Below are 18393 nucleotides of genomic sequence, written 5' to 3'. Positions count from 1 at the left end.
TAGATTAATTACACAACAAAAACCAAAAATAATAATAAATTTTATAGATTTTGCGTGTGGTATTTAATTAATTTTAAAATTTAAATAAATAATAATAAAACTAATATTAATTAAATTTATTAATAATTTATAGGGAAAAAAAGAAACAAAAATTAAATATTAGTTGTACTATAATAATAATATATATTTAGTTTTTTTTTAAAAAAAAATAGAATAAAGAAAAACAATATCTTGTAATTATATAATAATAGATAAAATAGTATATATAAAATAATAATAAGCTTTTAAAAAAAAAATGCCACCACCAAATCAATCAGCAGAACTTTTAGAAAATATTAAAGCTAGTATCAATAAAAGAAATAGTATAGGCGTTTTAAATAGTAGCACAGGAAGTAGCGGTAGTGGTGGGAATACATTATCTTTATCATCGGAAATAGAAAGGAGGAATATAAATTCATTAGGCACAACATCATATCATTTATCACCACCAGGATCACCAAATGTAAATAAAGAGGAAAAAGAGAAAAAAAGATCATCATTATCATTTAAATCATTAAAAGATAAAGAAAAAGATAAGGAAAAGGATAAAGAAAAGGATTTAAAATCATCATCATCATCAATTGGTCAATCACACATTAGCGTTAGATCTGATGATTTACAAAATGCAATTAAAAATTTAAAAAAGAATGTTATTGTTAAAAAGAATTTAGTAGTAGAGTCGGCTGATGAAGGTATGTAGTTTATTATTTTTTTATTTATTATAGTTTTATTAGAATTTAGATTAGTTTATAATAGTAATCAATCATTTATCAAACCCCATAAATCATTGCCTTTAATAAAAAAAAAAAAAAAAAAGTAATCATTGTTATTTTATTATAAACTTTTCATAAAAATAAAAAATAGTCAATGAATATTTAAATAATCCATAGAAATCCAAATAATAATCAATTTACATAAAATATTAGTATAAGGGCAAAATTATAAAAAAAAATACCCCTCATTAACTCACACACAGATACACATATACACAATCTTTAATCATTTTATTTTTATTATCAAATTTTTGTAAACAAAATAACAATGAAAAATAGTATTATTAAACACAAATAATTATAATAACATAAAAAATAACAATAGTATATATAAGTGTTTATTTTATTTTGTTTTATTTTGTGTGTGTGTACATGTGTGTTAATCTATATGTGTGTATCTGTTATTTGATATTAAAATTTATCACACACAATATCAATATAAATAATACCACTATTTTTAAAATAATTTTTTTTTTTAAACACACAAATAATAAATAGCATATTATACATTTAAATCTATAGGCATTGGTATATAAATTAAATAATAAATATAAATAAATTAAAAATAGTAATATTAGAATTAGTAGTATATTTAAATTAAATAATTTAATTTTATTGTAACAAAAAATAAATAATAATTTAAACATATAGCACATATACATGTTGTGTGCACAAAAATAATATCAATAACATAAACACATACACAATAATGGCAATAGTAAATGATAACAATAATATTATTACTTTCATTTTTATTTTTTTTTTTATTTTATTTTTTTTTTTTTTTAAAAATAATTTAAATTTATAAAATAAATTAAATTTTATTTATTCAATTTGTATTTTAATAATTTAACAAAAAATATTGTTATTTTTGATTGTTTGTTTTTGTTGTGTTTTCTTTTCAAATAAAAAATAAATAATTTTACATAATAATAATAATTTTTTTATATAATAATAAAAATAATAGTTTGGTTTTTTTCATTTAAAACTTTATAATTTATTTATTTATAGTATTGTAATTATATTTATATTAACTTTATTTTTTAAATAAAATTATTTTTATTTATAAATGACAGGTGTTTCAATTGAGGCACCAGAAAAAAGAGGATTTTTAAGTATTTTAAATTCCGAATCATATACAGCAGCAAATAATAGTGAAAATTGGAATGAAAGATGGTGCGCATTAAAAGAAGGTTGTTTATTTATTTATGAATCGAATCATGACGAAGTCGAAATTGAAATATTATCATTGGATAAAGGTACAGTTAGAGAAAAAGATATCAATAATAAAAGTTTCCAATTAAATGCAACTCTAGTATATAGCAATAATCAATATTATGAAAACGGTGGTCCAACTGTAGTTAGATATCTTTCAACTAAATCAGCAGAGGAATTTGAATATTTTGCATGGATCGTTCAATTAAGAGGTGTTATTTTCTTTTTAAAATCATTAAATAGTTCAACAAATTCCTTATCACCAATAAATGTAATATTATCTTATACTACTATTCATTCATCAATTTTATAGTTATAATAATACTAATATTTTTCTATTTATCTATTAATTTTATAGAGAGTTAAAAAACCAAATCAAAGATACAGTTTACCACCATTATCATCAAATTCACCATCATCACCAAGAGAACCACAACAATCAACATCAGGTTTTGTACCATCCCATAAAAAGGTTGGTAGTACTGGTGGAGTTACAACTACAACAACAACTGCACCATCTAAATCACCATTATCATCATCAAAAGGAGCACAATATCTTTCACCCCCATCTCCATTATCAAGTTCACCAAGTGCACCAGGATTAAATAATTATATGGGATCAAGCGAAGAAGAATCAAATGGATTCAAGAAAGGTTATTTGAATGTTCAAAGTGGTAAATTAATAAGTAAATGGAAGAGCAGATGGGTAGTATTGGCACAAGATACTATTTCAATTTATAAATCACAAGATCACCATGAATCAGCAAAGAAGGAAGCTAAAAAATCATTATCGATTATATTTTGCTCAGCCAAGGTTGTAAAATCAACTAACGATAAATACACATTCCAGATTTTAACTACCGATAAAACTTTATATTTCTCTTGTGTTTCTGGTTCTCAAATGTTAAATTGGATCACATGTATACAAGCAGCCCAATCCATTTCAATGGAAGCTTATTTGAAATACAAAACTGGTGGTCACTCCAATATAAACCATTCAAGAAGTAGCAGTAACTCTAGCAGTAGTGCAGTTACAGGCGGCGGCAGTAACCGTGGTAGCACCAACTATGGTAGTCACATTAGACTCAAGGATGACGATGTTGAAGACGACGTCCAGAAACAATTAGACGAAAACAAAGAATCACTCTTAAAATTATTAGAACAACCTGATAACAAAGTATGTGCAGACTGTGGTAAAGCTGAGCCATTATGGGCTTCAATTAATTTAGGAATTTTCATTTGTATCAATTGCAGTGGTATTCATAGAAATTTAGGTGTTCATCTTTCAAAAGTTCGTTCAGTCACAATGGATATTTGGGATCGTTCAACTATTCAACACTTTGAGGATGTTGGTGGAAACTATAAGGTTAATCAATTATACGAATCAAATTTACCTCTAGGCGTTAAAAAGTTATCCCCAGATTCATCAATGGAAGAAAGAGAAAGATACATAAGAAATAAATATGAACATAAATTATACTATTCATTATCTTCTTCGACAACTACCCCTTCTGATAATCCTTCACCTTTATCTGCATCAATTAGTAGTTCAAATTCTGAAACTTCTGTACAATAAATCATTTATAAATAATAATATAATTAAAAAAATAAATCACAATAACAATAATAATTTTTTTTTTTAAAAAAAGAAACAATCAATAATCAATATATACACTTACAACATACATACTTTTATATATTTAAATTATTATAATAATTATAATAATATCAACCAACAAAAAAAAAAAAAAGAAAAAAAAAAAAAACAACAAAAAAAAACATTAAAAAAACTATTTTTGTAATAAAGAAAAAAAAGAAAAAAACCAATGTTTTTTTTTACCATTATATATTTATATGTATAGATTAATATAATTTCAATTATATCTGGTTTAAACTCTTTTTTTTATCAGAATTCTTTTTTTTTTTTTTTTTTTATTATTTTTCTTTATTTTTAATCAATTAGTAGATTGAATTAATTAATTATATTATATTAAATATTAATTAAACCATTTTTTTTTAAAATACTCAAACATTTAAATTAATGAAATTAAATTAGATGGGATATTGTAAATTCGGTGATCATTTAAACTCTATTACACCAATATGAGAAATGAATATAAAGATCATTTAATTAATAATTTTATTCCTTATAAATCAAATGTGCACAGTGTTCGAGTGTGTTTTAAATGAATTGGTTTAATATAAATAAAAAATCAAATTATTATTAGTTTAATAATTTAAATTTTTTTTTTTAAATTTGTGATTTTTATTACCCCTCATCTTTAAAATAAAAAAGAAATATTAACAGCCCTACATTCTCATCCCTGCCCTCACTATCATTAAAACACCACATTTTCAGAAAAAAACATTTTTATTTTGTTGTTGTTGTTATTTGATAAAATTTTTTGTTGTTGTTAGATGATGTGTTGTTTCATAATAACGAATTTTTTAAAAAACAATCATACCTACATTTCACATGTACAAAGGAATCTTTTAATCTATACTTCTTTTTTTTGTAAATTAACAATTTATATTTTGAATAGTGGTTTTTTTTTTAAGATTTATATCACCATAACAATCAAACACACATACACACAAATTTTTTTATTTTTTTATTTTTTATATTTTATATTTTTTTATTTTTTTATATTTTTTTTTTTAAAATATAAATAAATTGTTTTAAAATATTTTTTTCACTCAATTTTATGAAAAGAGCAATTTATAAATAACAATAGAGATAATATTAGAATAAAAGTTTTTAAAATTAACCTTTTTCTTTTTATTTTTTTTATAAATTTAACTTTTTATTAATAATCATTTGTTTATTGTCACACATAAAAAATTTATATATAGGTTTTTTAAATACATTGTGGGTGGTGTGGTTTTTTTTTTTATAATAATTTTTTAATATTACTATTACCAAATTTAAATATTAACACCAAAATACTGTCGTTTTGATTTCCAAAAATTTCAGTATTAAAAAATTTTGTATAAAAATAATTATAATTTTCTTTTTTTTATAAATAGCATTTTTATTTAATCCAATATTTTCTTTATTCACTTAATAATACACCATATACACAACAATACTTTTATAATTTTTTTAAGTTATATTTAAAATAAATAAACACATAAATTCTTATAGATAAAACATACATATATACACTCATATATAAACATACTTTTTATATAAATCGTGTGTAAATATTGTACATTGGTGTATAACACATATCTTAAAATTTAAAAAAATAGTAATAGTAATAATAATAATAATATTTAAATTTTTTTATAAACAAGGACAAATAATAATAATTAATATTATAATAAATAAATATTTAAATTCTTTTTTTTAAATTTATTTCTTTTTTCTTTTAAATCAATTATTTTAATTATTAAATAATTTATTAAAACTTTAATATCAAAATAATATGATTCCAAAAATTATAGGAATAAGTGGTATGTATTTTTTTTTTTATATAAAATGAAAATAATAAGTATCATTTTATTAATAATTTCTTTATTATAGAAATAGGAAAATATAAAGACTATGATGATACTCAAATAGAAGAACAAAATGAACCTAACTTCAATAATTTTAATAATAGAAGGGGAACAACAAGTGGCAACAGTTTAAGAGTGGATATTCCAAAATCACCAAAATCACCAAAATTTTCATTAATAACACCCAAATCCCCAAAAAATTCTTTATCACCAATGACACCTAAATCACCTAAGTCACCTATGATTTCTTCATTTTTAAATTTAAATAAATCTCAACCATCCCCAATGACACCAAGAACACTTGCATCAAAAAGAGATAGTTCATCAGTTTATGTTATGGAGGATAATGATTATTTATATATCTTATGTAGGGGTTGCAAAACATGTTCAAAAAAATTCCAACATTATATGACCATTAAAAAGATAATTAAAAAAAAGAAAAAAAAATTTTTCAATTTCTAAAAAAATTATTCCAGCTTAATAATCAAAAATTCTTCATTCTTAGTTTAACAAATATATATATTTATTTATATACATTATTTAGAATCACTTTAATTTGGAGATACTAAAAAATGTTAGTTTTAAACTTGTAAATAAAAAAAAAATTATTATTTTATCGAAAATTATATAGTTTTATATTATGTTTTATTTTAATTTATTATATTTTATTTAAATTTATTATAATTTATTTTAATTTGATTTATTATAATTTATTATTATTATTTTTTTTATTTGATCTATTTATTTTATTTTAATTTTATTTATTTTAACAAAATACTAAATAATTGATTTCTAACTGTTTCTTCATCAAACAAAGTGTTGATTTCATACCAAATTGTTGATTTAATCGAATAACGTTCTAGTAATAATTCATCTAAAGGGTGAAGATTTAAAAAACATACATCATCAGGTGGAAGTTGACCATTGATACTACTTCTTTTTCCGAGGTTTGATACACCAAATAAATTGAATTTAAGGGGCCCTAAACTATTTAATGAATTATATTTCTCTTTAATTGATGATAAATCAAAATCCAATGGATTAAAAAGTAAAAGACCTGCTAATTGAACTGAGTTTTCTTTGCTATTATTCTTTGATGGAAAGTTTTCTGGGTTTAATCTGTATGAGATATGAATGAAATTATTTAGGTATTTATAAACTCTGTTTATTTGTGATTTTTCGTCTGTTACTATTATTCCTAAACTACAACTATTGTTACTGAGTTCACTACTAATGAGACTGGCATTTTGTCCATTGTGCATAATATTGATAAGTGAATTATCTGTTGAGATTGAACTTGCATGGCTTGTACATGTAGTATAATTGGCTGTATTGGAATTTAGCATTTGTACTTTATCTTTATTTAATCTTGTAACTCCTGTTAGTGTCTTAATGTTTAAATCAATTTGTGAACCATATTCGCCCTTGGTGTTTTTTAATGGGTTTTCTTTTGGTAATTCTAAATAATCTAAAACAGTGATTTTATAAATAGTTCCTATTTTATCATATTTAAATTCAATACCATTTGATTCAAAGCTAATTACCATACTAACTATTGAAATTGAATCTACATAATCTAGTTGATTATTACTAATATCAATTGTTTCCATGTGTTTGTAGGTTGATAGTTTTGAAAGTGAGTTAAAAATTATTTTTAATCTGCTATCCCTATTTGATGATAATGATGAGCAGTTACTGCTACTTTTAATTTCTTTTAATGTACCATTTGAAAGATTGATATTTTTTAAATTTTTACATTCATCTATTTTTAAATCTATTAAACTTGTGCAACCAAATGCTGAAAAGAATTTTAATTTTGGTGCTGAAATTGAAATGGTTGCTAAATTCTTGCAGTTGTTAAGTGAAAGTTTTTCTATTTGCAAAAGCTTTGTTTGAAATGAAAATAGTTTTGATTTTGGTGAAAAATCTGTTAAGCTACTGCATCCAGAGAGATTGATGATTTGAAGGTTTTCAAATAGATCATAGGTCAAGTGTTGGGATTCTAAAGTTTGAAAATTCTTCAAAGACAAATAGTTAATTTTGTTTCCATTCTTATTTAAAAGATCAATAGTATAGCTTTCATATGACTTTGTTATCTCTTCTCTTTTTAAGTATTTAATAAAACTTTTAATTTGCTTTTGATCTAGATTACTAACTTTACATTGTCTTGTGATTGATGATGATGAGTTTAGGTCATTGATTATAGAACGAATATTATCTATTGAACTAATTTTACCAAATTTGATGATAGCTTTTGAAGGACCATATTTTGTAATAATTTTTGGATTTTTTAATATTTCCTCTGATATGCCATATTGTTTCATAATTTCATTAATTGAAGGTTCATTACCAAATATGTTGTATGTTGATTTGAATTTAGCATTTCCTAAAAAGTAATCAACAATTTGATTTAAAGATATTGTTTTAATTTTCTTGAATAGATTTTGTAAAGCTTTGATTCTTCTAAAGAGCTTTTTAAATTGACCACCATATAACAAAACACCTAGAAATGAGTTTGAAATGTTGCATTTGATATTATTGTTAAAAAATAATTCGATAAATTTTAATTGAATCTTTTCTAAATCTTTTAAAAAATTATTTAATAGTTTTGAAATATCTAAGTTTAAAAAGTTGGTTACTACATCAAAGGAAATTTCAGAGTCCATTTGTTTCAATGAAAAAATTGATAGATTTGTATTTCTGACTTTGTTATGGGCGTTTCTATAGTTTTTTAAAGGTAAAAAACAATTGTCGTTTATAATTGAGTATATATTGTTTTCCGAATCTATAATATAATCATCCAAGTTATCTTCAAACTTTTCAAATAAAACAAGCATAATTATTAACTGTGATAAACTTGAGTTGTTTATAAAAAGATTGCCAATTTGGGATTCCTCGAGTCTAAAATTTTTGGATTCGTTGAGTTCGTAAAGTAAAACTGGCTGACCATTTATAATGCCCATTTCTGAAACTGGTAACTTTTGATCAAAGAGAAGTGTATACAATGAATTGAATGCAAAGTGATAACCTGGGAATTTAGTATTTCTTTTAATACATATTTTGTGGAGCCCATCTTTGACCATATCTATTTCTGTGTCTGTACGAAGAATTCTTTCTTCAACATATTCTTTATTAAAAAAATACAACTTTCTATTTTCTGAGAGATCATTCGAACCAGAGATCGATATTTTTTGAAAGAGATGATCAAAGGATAACAACCAATTAATTTTTGAATTATTTTCTTTTAGTTTGTTTATAGATTCATTAATTTCTAATTTCTCTTCTAATGATAATGATTGATAATAATTATTGATTGTAATTGGATCAGAGTTTTTACCTGCACCTAGATTAATAAGAGTTTGGAAAATTATTTTATTACGATTTTCTTGAACCAAATCTAATGGAGCTATACCATTGTAAACACAATCTACATCACAACCTCTTTTTTCTAATAACTTTATTGACTTTATTATATTGTTCATTAATTTATTATCTTTTACATTTTCAATAATTGAATAAATAATTGGTTTGGAAAGTTTTGGTTCGTTTAAATGTGTTTTTTCAATTTTTAATAATTCGAATGTATTTAAAATTACTTGATCAACCTCTTGTTCTTCTATACTATTGTTGATTAAAACCACAAGCCAATCATTTAATAAGCTATACCATGTTGAGTCAAAAATTGTTTTATCATTTATAATTTGTTTTTTTGATAGGTCAAATAAAAGATTTACAATGTGAATAAACGACCAACTATTATCTTTATTGATTAGATCTGATACTTTGAGTGACGATACAATTGATTCAATCGATTCTTTGATTGTTTGGTGTTTATCTGGTGTGTTATAGTTTGTTCTATTAATGATATCAAAGTAAAACTGACGTTGTGGATCATTTTTTAAATATTCTTCGATTTTATTGTAATCATGGAAAATTGCATAGTTTTGTTCATTTGGAGTCGGTAAAGTTGATGTTTTATTGTAATAAAATGAGGCCAATGGATATATTTCTTTAAATAAACCCGAGTGGGTAATATTATTATTTAAGTTTAAAATATTGAAAATTTTAATTAATCTATCTAACATTTCATTTACCCAGTTGTGTGGAAAAACATGTGGTATCCCTAAATTGCCCATAGTTATTTTTAATGACTCTTCTTTGTTTATGATAGATTGATCAGAGTTTATTAGTTTTTTAATTTGAGATATAATTGCATTTTCTTTATCATACATTTTTGTTAACCACTCTATAACAGCACCGTATGGATTTATTTTTAAAAACTCGCTTTTAACTTTATTGTTGATACGTCGGGCCATGATTGAGTGTAATGTGAATAATATATTTTTAAATTTAATTATAAGATTACCCGATGATGTTCTTTCAAAGTCTTTGTATTTCATACAATCGTCATTGTCTATTCCTATAATTATTTCTTCTTGGGAGTTATATATTAAATTGTCACTTTTTGCATCATTAAAGTTTAATAAAAGACTTACTAAAAAATGGGCTCCAAATGAAAACATGAAATTTTCAGAGTTTGATAGTTCATCTAAAATCTTGGTCAATGGAGATGAAGAGTTCTTGGGTTCAAGAATATTATGAAGGGTTTCGCCATTTTGAAATAAATTTGCCTGTACCGGTGTTGTAAATGATATGAATGAGTTGTATAATTCTTGTTTTTTTGCTGGAAAATAAAGAAGGGTTTCTTCGATGGTTTGGAATTTATTATTTTCCTTAATTTTTAAAATTGATTTATATTGTGGTGATTCTGAATCACAAATAGGAACATTTTGGAAAAAGAGTAGTGATGTTGGTGAAATTATTTTTTGTTCTTTTTCGAATAAAATACAGTAAAAGTGGTACACCCCATATTCTTTTACTGGCCTTAAACGATTTTCATTTCCTCTATCTACTTTATAACAAACCCCATCTATTTCTTTACTGACACAAGAAACACCACTTTCATAAGTTCTTTTAAAATCTAAATGTTCTAATGAATAAGATAACTTTGGATAAATGCTTTTTAAATCTTGTTCATAATACTCTAAATTATCTAACAATATTTTAAATTTAGGTTTAAATATATCCATTGGATTTGAATTATTACTATTATTGTTGTTATTGATGTTATATTTAGCTTTTGAAACAAAGTTTATTTTTGAATCTTCATAACCTTTTAATAAACTATTTAAAATTTTTTCTAATAGTTTATCTTTTTTGACACCTTCTAATTCTTTTATTGAGTTTATAGTATCAATCACCAAATTTACAGATTTGAAAATTTCATGGTTTTCTTCTGGTTGCTTTAAAAAATTGTATTGAAGATTCAAATCTGTATCTAATAGATTCTCTGGTGAATCTATTATTTGAATTAAAAATTCAATATATGTTTTAAAATATCCTTCATCTAGCTTTTGTTTATATTCCTCTAATTGAATTTGATTTTCGAAATAAAAAGAAAATGTTAAATTTCTTTTTATATTTTTTTTTAATTTTCTAAAAAAAAAAAAAAATAAATATTAGAATATATTTTTTTTTTTTTCAAATTTAAAAATATTTACTTTTCCAAATCTTTTGATTTATCCATTCCATAAATAAATAAAAACAAAAATTTATAAATAAAAAAATCAAATAAAAAAAAAAAAAAAATTTTTCTTAAATCTAAATTTTTTAAAAAAAAAAATTTGGAAAAAAAAAATTTTTAAAAAAAATTTTCAAAAAAAAGAAAAATTTTGACAATTTTTTTTTGTGAAAATAATGTGATTTTTGTCAAAATAAAAAAATATATTTTAAAAAAAATTTTCATTGTTGCACATAATTATGGATAATCTTCTTCATAATCATTTCTTGAGTTTGAGTTTGAGTTTGGGTTTGGTTTGAGTATTCAAGATGTTTAATTTCAAAATGATAAATATACTTATTTGTCTAGCAATTTCCATAAAATATTACCAACTTTACCTGGAACCATCTTTTTTAAACCACCAATTCCACTCCATCCAAAAAGATCATCAAAAGAAAATTCATAACTTGGTAAATAATGCTTCTTTATTAAATCATTGGCATATTCATAAATTCATAATAAGCAGTTTGATGTTTTGTACCAAAACCTTCCCATTGAAGAAATTTATGGATAGCTTTAAACTTTCTAAATGACATTAGATTTGCAACAGTTAGTAATATACTATGGCCGGGGTACAACCTCAATACTTTAAGTGTTAAAATTACTCCCACATTTTTTTTTTTTTACCCAAAATAAATAAAACTTTATTAAATTATCCCCCTTCAATTTAATTGAGGTAATCTAATAATAGAAGTTTTTTGTTTTATAAAAGTTGTAGTGGTATTGAATTTAAATTTAATTTTTAGAAAATTAATTTTTAAAACCAAAACCCCTACAAACTTTACACTTTCTCAATTAACTCTTTATTGGAAAAAAAAAATAACTTAATATTTTATAAATAATTTTTTTTTGGAGTTGTTTCTTCATTTCAAATCTCTATGTGGCAATATTCTTTAGAAAAATAGAAAGGTTTATTATTGTAAAATTACAAATTTTACTAAGGGAGATTTCAGTTTGTTTGAGTAATAATTATCAATAGACACCAAAAATTACAAAAAAAAAAAAAAAAAAAAAAAAAAATTTTAAAAAAAAATATTGTTTAAAAATATATAATAAAAAATTTTTTAAAATTTTAATAAAAATTCACCAAAAATAAAAAAAAAAAAAAAAAAAAAATATATTCATACAAAACTATCTGGTTTAAATGGGTTTTTTATAATGGCCCTATTAATCCAATTAAAATTATAGTATTTCAAGACCTAACTCCCAAAGTTATCTCTACTTTACAAAAAGATAGTTTTGCTTTCCATTTTCAGGTAAAAAAAGAATTTCTTTCAAGTTTGAAACCTTTGAATTACCAATTTTTTGAAGAGTATTATTTAGATACACCTTGCCTATATTTTTCAAAAAAAAGCATTTGATAAAAATTCAAAACCAAGAATATTCATTTAAGTGTTGTTTTTTCGATGACAAAAATAAATTTATTGAAATGGAATCAGTTAAAAGAAAGGAATTGATAATAGAGTATTTAAAAGAGTATTTTAAAAATAGCTCGGAAAAAGATAAAATAGATTGGCAACCAACTTTAGAAAGTTTAGAAGTAATACAAACTATAACTTTTTGTAGATTTTTCTTTGAATATGGGTTCTATATCGATGAATACGTAAAAGAAGAAAGAGAAGAAGATAAATGTATTTATTTGGTGGAGTTTGTTTTAAAGATAAAGAAAATATGGATAAATTTTTAAACTCAAAAAATCAAATAAATTTAACCCCAATTAATTCAAAAATAATTTATTTTATAAAAAAGAAAATATACCATTTATTTCAAAAAATAATAAAAGTGATTTGATATCAGAACTTGATGAACCAATTGAATATGGTGAATACCTGTTGTTTGATCTCTTCAAAGATTGTAAAGTAAAACAAAGCGATTTTTTTGAAGGAGAGAATTTTTTTTAATCAAAAAAACTTGCCATTTAAAATCATTTTTATAAAAAAACTTCATAAAAAATATTCAAATTAGATAAAAACTTATTTAAAACTCCTATATAGTAGATGATTACAAAGTTAATAAACGTTTTAAATTTATTTAAATTTATTATAGTTTATTTTATTTATATAGTTTTATTTTTATTTTTTTATTTGATCTATTTATTTTATTTTAATATTATTTATTTTAACAAAATATTGAATAATTCATTTCTAACTCTTTCTTCATCAAACAAAGTTTTGATTTCATACCAAATTGTTGATTTAATTGAATGACGTTGTTGTAATAATTCTTCTAAAGAATGGTGATTTAAAAAACATGCATCATCAGGTGGAATGTGACCATTGATACTACTTCTTGGTCCGAGTTTTGATACACCAAATAAATTGAATTTAAGGGGCCCTAAACTATTTAATAAAGTATATTTCTCTATAATTGATGATAAATCAAAATCCAATGGATTAAAAAGTAAAAGACCTGCTAATTGAACTGAGCTATCTTTGCTATTATTCTTTGATGGAAAGTTTTCTTGATTTAATCTGTATGATATATGAATGAAATCATTTCTGAATTTATAAACTCTATTTATTTGTGATTTGTCATCTGTTACTATTATTCCCGAACTACAACTATTGTTACTGGTTTCACTACTGATGAGGCTGGCATTTTGTCCAAGATATATTATATTGATAAGTGGTTTATCTGTTGAGATTGAACTTGCATGGCTTGTACATGTAGTACAATTGATTGTATTGCAATTTAGCATTTGTACTTTATCTTTATTTAATCTTGTAACTCCTGTAAGTGTCTTAATGTTTAAATCAATTTGTGAACCATATTCGCCCTTGGTGTTTTTTAATGGGTTTTCTTTTGGTAATTCTAAATAATCTAAAACAGTGATTTTATATATGGTTCCTATTTTATCATATTTAAATACAATACCATTTGATTCAAAGCTAATTACCATACTAACTATTGAAATTGAATCTACGTAATCTAGTTGATTATTGCTAATATCAATTGTTTCCATGTGTTTGTAAGTTGATAGTTTTGAAAGAGAATTAAAAATTATTTTTAATCTGCTATCCCTATTTGATGATAATGATGAGCAGTTACTGCTACTTTTAATTTCTTTTAATGTACCATTTGAAAGATTGATATTTTTTAAATTTTTACATTCATCTATTTTTAAATCTATTAAACTTGTGCAACCAAATGCTGAAAAGAATTTTAATTTTGGTGCTGAAATTGAAATGGTTGCTAAATTCTTGCAGTTGTTAAGTGATAGTTTTTCTATTTGCAAAAGCTTTGTTTGAAATGAAAATAGCTTTGATTTTGGTGAAAAATCTATTAAGCTATTGCATCCAGAGAGATTGATGATTTGAAGGTTTTCGAATAGATCATAGGTCAAGTGTTGAGATTCTAAAGTTTGAAAGTTCTTCAAAGACAAATAGTTAATTTTGTTTCCATTCTTATTTAAAAGATCAATAGTATAGCTTTCATATGACTTTGTTATCTCTTCTCTTTTTAAGTATTTGATAAAACTTTTAATTTGCTTTTGATCTAAATTACTAACTTTGCATTGTCTTGTGATTGATGATGATGAGTTTAGGTCATTGATGATAAAATAAATATTATCTATTTTTGAACTCATTTTTTTATATTTGATTAAAGCTCTTAAAGGATCATATGTTTTAACCATATTTGGAATGTCTAATATTTCTTCTGATATGCCATATTGTTTCATAATTTCATTAATTGAAGATTCATTACTAAATGTGTTGTAGGCTGATTTGAATTTTGCTTTTCCTAAAAAGTGGTCAACGATATGATTTAAAGATATTGTTTTTTTTTTCTTGAATAGATTTTGTAAAGCTTTGATTCTTTTAAATAGCTTTTTAAATTGACCACCATAAAACAAAACACCTAGATATGAGTTTGAAATTTTGCAGCTGTTATTATTTTTAAAAAATAATTCGATAAATTTTAATTGAATCTTTTCTAAATCTTTTAAAAAATTATTTAATAGTTTTGAAATATCTAAGTTTAAAAAGTTGGTTACTACATCAAAGGTAATTTCAGAGTCCATTTGTTTCAATGAAAAAATTGATAGATTTGTATTTCTGACTTTGTTATGGGCGTTTCTATAGTTTTTTAAAGGTAAAAAACAATTATCGTTTATAATTGAATATATATTGGTTTCCGAATCTATAATATAATCATCCAAGTTATCTTCAAACTTTTCAAATAAAACAAGCATAATTATTAACTTTGATAAACTTGAGTTGTTTACAAAAAAATTGTTTTGTTGGAATCCCTTGAGTGGTCTAAAATTTTTCGACTCGTAAAGTATAACTGGCTCACCATTTATAATGCCCATTTCTGAAACTGGTAGCTTTTGATCAAAGAGAAGTGTATACAATGAATTGAATGCAAAGTGATAACCTGGGAATTTAGTATTTCTTTTTATAAATATTTGGTGGAAATTATCTTTGACCATATCAATTTTGGAATCTGTACGAAGAATTCTTTCTTCAACATATTCTTCATTAAAAAAATACAACTTTCTATTTTCTGAGAGATCATTCGAACCAGAGATCGATATTTTTTGAAAGAGATGATCAAAGGATAACAACCAATTAATTTTTGAATTATTTTCTTTTAGTTTGTTTATAGATTCATTAATTTCTAATTTCTCTTCTAATGATAATGATTGATAATAATTATTGATTGTAATTGGATCAGAGTTTTTACCTGCACCTAGATTAATAAGAGTTTCGAAAATTATTTTATTACGATTTTCTTGAACCAAATCTAATGGAGCTATACCATTGTAAACACTATCTACATCACAACCTCTTTTTTTTAATAACTTTATTGACTTTATTATATTGTTCATTAATTTACTATCTTTTACATTTTCAATAATTGAATAAATAATTGGTTTGGAAAGTTTTGGTTCGTTTAAATGTGTTTTTTTAATTTTTAATAGCTTGAAAGTATTTAAAATTACTTGATCAACATCTTGCTCTTCTATACTATTGTTGATTAAAACCACAAGCCAATCATTTAATAAGCTATACCATGTTGAGTCAAAAATTGTTTTATCATTTATAATTTGTTTTTTTGATAGGTCAAATAAAAGATTTACAATGTGAATAAACGACCAACTATTATCTTTATTGATTAGATCTGATACTTTGAGTGACGATACAATTGATTCAATCGATTCTTTTATTGTTTGGTGTTTATCTGGTGGGTTATAATTTGTTCTATTAATGATATCTAAGTAAAACTGGCGTTGTGGATGATTTTTTAAATATTCTTCGATTCTATTGTTATCATGGTATATTAAATAGTTTTGTTCATTTGGAGTTGGTAAAGTTGATGTTTTATTGTAATAAAATGAGGTCAATGGATATATTTCTTGAAAAAGACCCGAGTGGGTAATATCATTATTTGAGTTTAAAATATTGAAAATTTTAATTAATCTATCTAACATTTCATTTACCCAGTTGTGTGGAAAAACATGTGGTATCCCTAAATTGCCTATAGTTATTTTTAATGATTCTTCTTTGTTTATGATAGATTGATCAGAGTTTATTAGTTTTTTAATTTGAGATATAATTGCATTTTCTTTATCATACATTTTTGTTAACCACTCTATAACAGCACCGTATGGATTTATTTTTAAAAACTCGCTTTTAACTTTGTTGTTGATGGGTTGGACCATGATTGTATTTAATGTGCATAGTATATTTTTAAATTTGATTATAAGATTACCCGATGGTGTTCTTTCAAAGTCTTTGTGTTCCATACAATCGTCATTGTCTATTCCTATAATTATTTTTTCTTGGGGGTTATATATTAAATTGTCACCTTTTGCATCATTAAAGTTTAATAAAAGACTTACTAAAAAATGGGCTCCAAATGAAAACATGAAATTTTCAGAGTTTGATAGTTCATTTAAAAATTGGATCAATGGAAATGAAGAGTTCTTGGGTTCAAGAATATTATGAAGGGTTTCACCATTTTGAAATAAATTTGCCTGTACCGGTGTTGTAAATGATATGAATGAGTTGTATAATTCTTGTTTTTTTGCTGGAAAATAAAGAAGGGCTTCTTTGATAGTTTCGAGTTTATTATTTTGCTTAATTTTTAAAATTGATTTATATTGTGGTGATTCTGGATCACAAATAGGAACATTTTGGAAAAAGAGTAGTGATGTTGGTGAAATTATTTTTTGTTCTTTTTCGAATAAAATACAGTAAAAGTGGTACACCCCATATTCTTTTACTGGCCTTAAACGATTTTCACCTCTATCTACTTTATAACAAACCCCATTTGTTTCTTTACTGACAAAAGAAACACCATGTTCATTTGTTCTTTCAAAATTAAAATTTTCTAATGAAAAAGATATCTTTTGATAAGCGATTTTTAAATCTTGTTCATAATACTTTAAATTATCTAACAATATTTTAAATTTAGGTTTAAATATATCCATTGGATTTGAATTATTACTATTATTGTTGTTATTGATGTTATATTTAGCTTTTGAAACAAAGTTTATTTTTGAATCTTCATAACCTTTTAATAAACTATTTAAAATTTTTTCTAATTCTTTATCTTTTTTGACACCTTCTAATTCTTTTATTGAGTTTATAGTATCAATCACCAAATTTAAAGATTTGAAAATTTCATGGTTTTCTTCTGGTTGCTTTAAAAAATTGTATTTCAAATCTGAATCTAATAGATTCTCTGGTGAATCTATTATTTGAATTAAAAATTCAATCTTTTTTTTAAAATCACCTTCATCTAGCTTTTTTTTATATTCCTCTAATTGAATTTGATTTTCGAAATAAAAACAAAATGTTAAATTTCTTTTTATATTTTTTTTTAATTTTCTAAAAAAAAAAAATAAATAAAATAAATATTAGAAATATATTTTTTTTTTTTTTCAAATTTAAAAATATTTACTTTTCCAAATCTTTTGATTTATCCATTCCATAAATAAATAAATATATATTGTTTAAATAAAAATATATATATAAATAAATAAAAATATAAATAAATATTAAAATAAAAATTATCAATAATGAAAAAAATTTTATAAAAAAAATTTAATAAAAAAAAAAAAAAAAATTTTTTCTTAAAATTAACACCCCCCACACAAATTTTTTTTTTTTTACACACAATATATAAAACTTTATTAAATTATCCCCCTTCAATTTAATTGAAGTAATCTAATAATAGAAGTTTTTTGTTTTAAAAAAGTTGTAGTGGTATTGAATTTGAACTTAATTTTTAAAAATT

General features: G+C 22.9%; 5 protein-coding genes across 5 annotated transcripts; 3 read left to right on the top strand and 2 right to left on the bottom strand.

Moving 5' to 3' along the window:
• DICPUDRAFT_57925 (uncharacterized protein) lies at nt 1–3903 on the top strand. The gene is made up of 4 exons (XM_003292344.1): nt 1–59; nt 134–731; nt 1889–2298; nt 2386–3903. Exons 2-4 carry the CDS (start codon nt 296–298, stop codon nt 3601–3603), a joined length of 2064 nt encoding a protein of 687 aa, XP_003292392.1. The 5' UTR covers nt 1–59; nt 134–295; the 3' UTR covers nt 3604–3903.
• Nucleotides 3904–4741: 838 nt separating this feature from the next.
• Nucleotides 4742–6153, top strand: DICPUDRAFT_92859 (uncharacterized protein). The gene is made up of 2 exons (XM_003292343.1): nt 4742–5483; nt 5554–6153. Exons 1-2 carry the CDS (start codon nt 5456–5458, stop codon nt 5988–5990), a joined length of 465 nt encoding a protein of 154 aa, XP_003292391.1. The 5' UTR covers nt 4742–5455; the 3' UTR covers nt 5991–6153.
• A 136-nt stretch (nt 6154–6289) lies between these two features.
• DICPUDRAFT_157103 (uncharacterized protein) lies at nt 6290–11115 on the bottom strand (the record flags this gene model as incomplete). The annotated part of the gene is made up of 2 exons (XM_003292340.1): nt 6290–11024; nt 11090–11115. 2 exons carry the CDS (start codon nt 11113–11115, stop codon nt 6290–6292), a joined length of 4761 nt encoding a protein of 1586 aa, XP_003292388.1.
• A 1462-nt stretch (nt 11116–12577) lies between these two features.
• Nucleotides 12578–12835, top strand: DICPUDRAFT_157101 (uncharacterized protein; the record flags this gene model as incomplete). Its single annotated transcript, XM_003292342.1, has 1 exon — nt 12578–12835. One exon carries the CDS (start codon nt 12578–12580, stop codon nt 12833–12835), a length of 258 nt encoding a protein of 85 aa, XP_003292390.1.
• A 426-nt stretch (nt 12836–13261) lies between these two features.
• Nucleotides 13262–18083, bottom strand: DICPUDRAFT_157100 (uncharacterized protein; the record flags this gene model as incomplete). The annotated part of the gene is made up of 2 exons (XM_003292339.1): nt 13262–17984; nt 18058–18083. 2 exons carry the CDS (start codon nt 18081–18083, stop codon nt 13262–13264), a joined length of 4749 nt encoding a protein of 1582 aa, XP_003292387.1.
• Nucleotides 18084–18393: the final 310 nt, after the last annotated feature.

This window comes from Dictyostelium purpureum (genome assembly GCF_000190715.1).
Source record: "Dictyostelium purpureum unplaced genomic scaffold DICPUscaffold_339, whole genome shotgun sequence".
Lineage (NCBI taxonomy): Eukaryota > Evosea > Eumycetozoa > Dictyosteliales > Dictyosteliaceae > Dictyostelium > Dictyostelium purpureum.
Note: the sequence above shows the minus strand (reverse complement) of the source record. Positions and strands in the feature narration are given on the sequence as shown.

What these genes read in the sequence shown, in the direction of transcription:
- DICPUDRAFT_92859 (XM_003292343.1), top strand. Translation starts at nt 5,456, where the DNA reads ATGATTCCAAAAATTATAGGAATAAGTG. An exon ending in AAAAATTATAGGAATAAGTG is followed by an intron (nt 5,484 to 5,553) that starts GTATGTATTTTT and finishes TCTTTATTATAG; the next exon opens with AAATAGGAAAATATAAAGAC.
- DICPUDRAFT_57925 (XM_003292344.1), top strand. Translation starts at nt 296, where the DNA reads ATGCCACCACCAAATCAATCAGCAGAACTTTTAGAAAATATTAAAGCT. An exon ending in AGTAGAGTCGGCTGATGAAG is followed by an intron (nt 732 to 1,888) that starts GTATGTAGTTTA and finishes TATAAATGACAG; the next exon opens with GTGTTTCAATTGAGGCACCA. An exon ending in ATTCCTTATCACCAATAAAT is followed by an intron (nt 2,299 to 2,385) that starts GTAATATTATCT and finishes TTAATTTTATAG; the next exon opens with AGAGTTAAAAAACCAAATCA.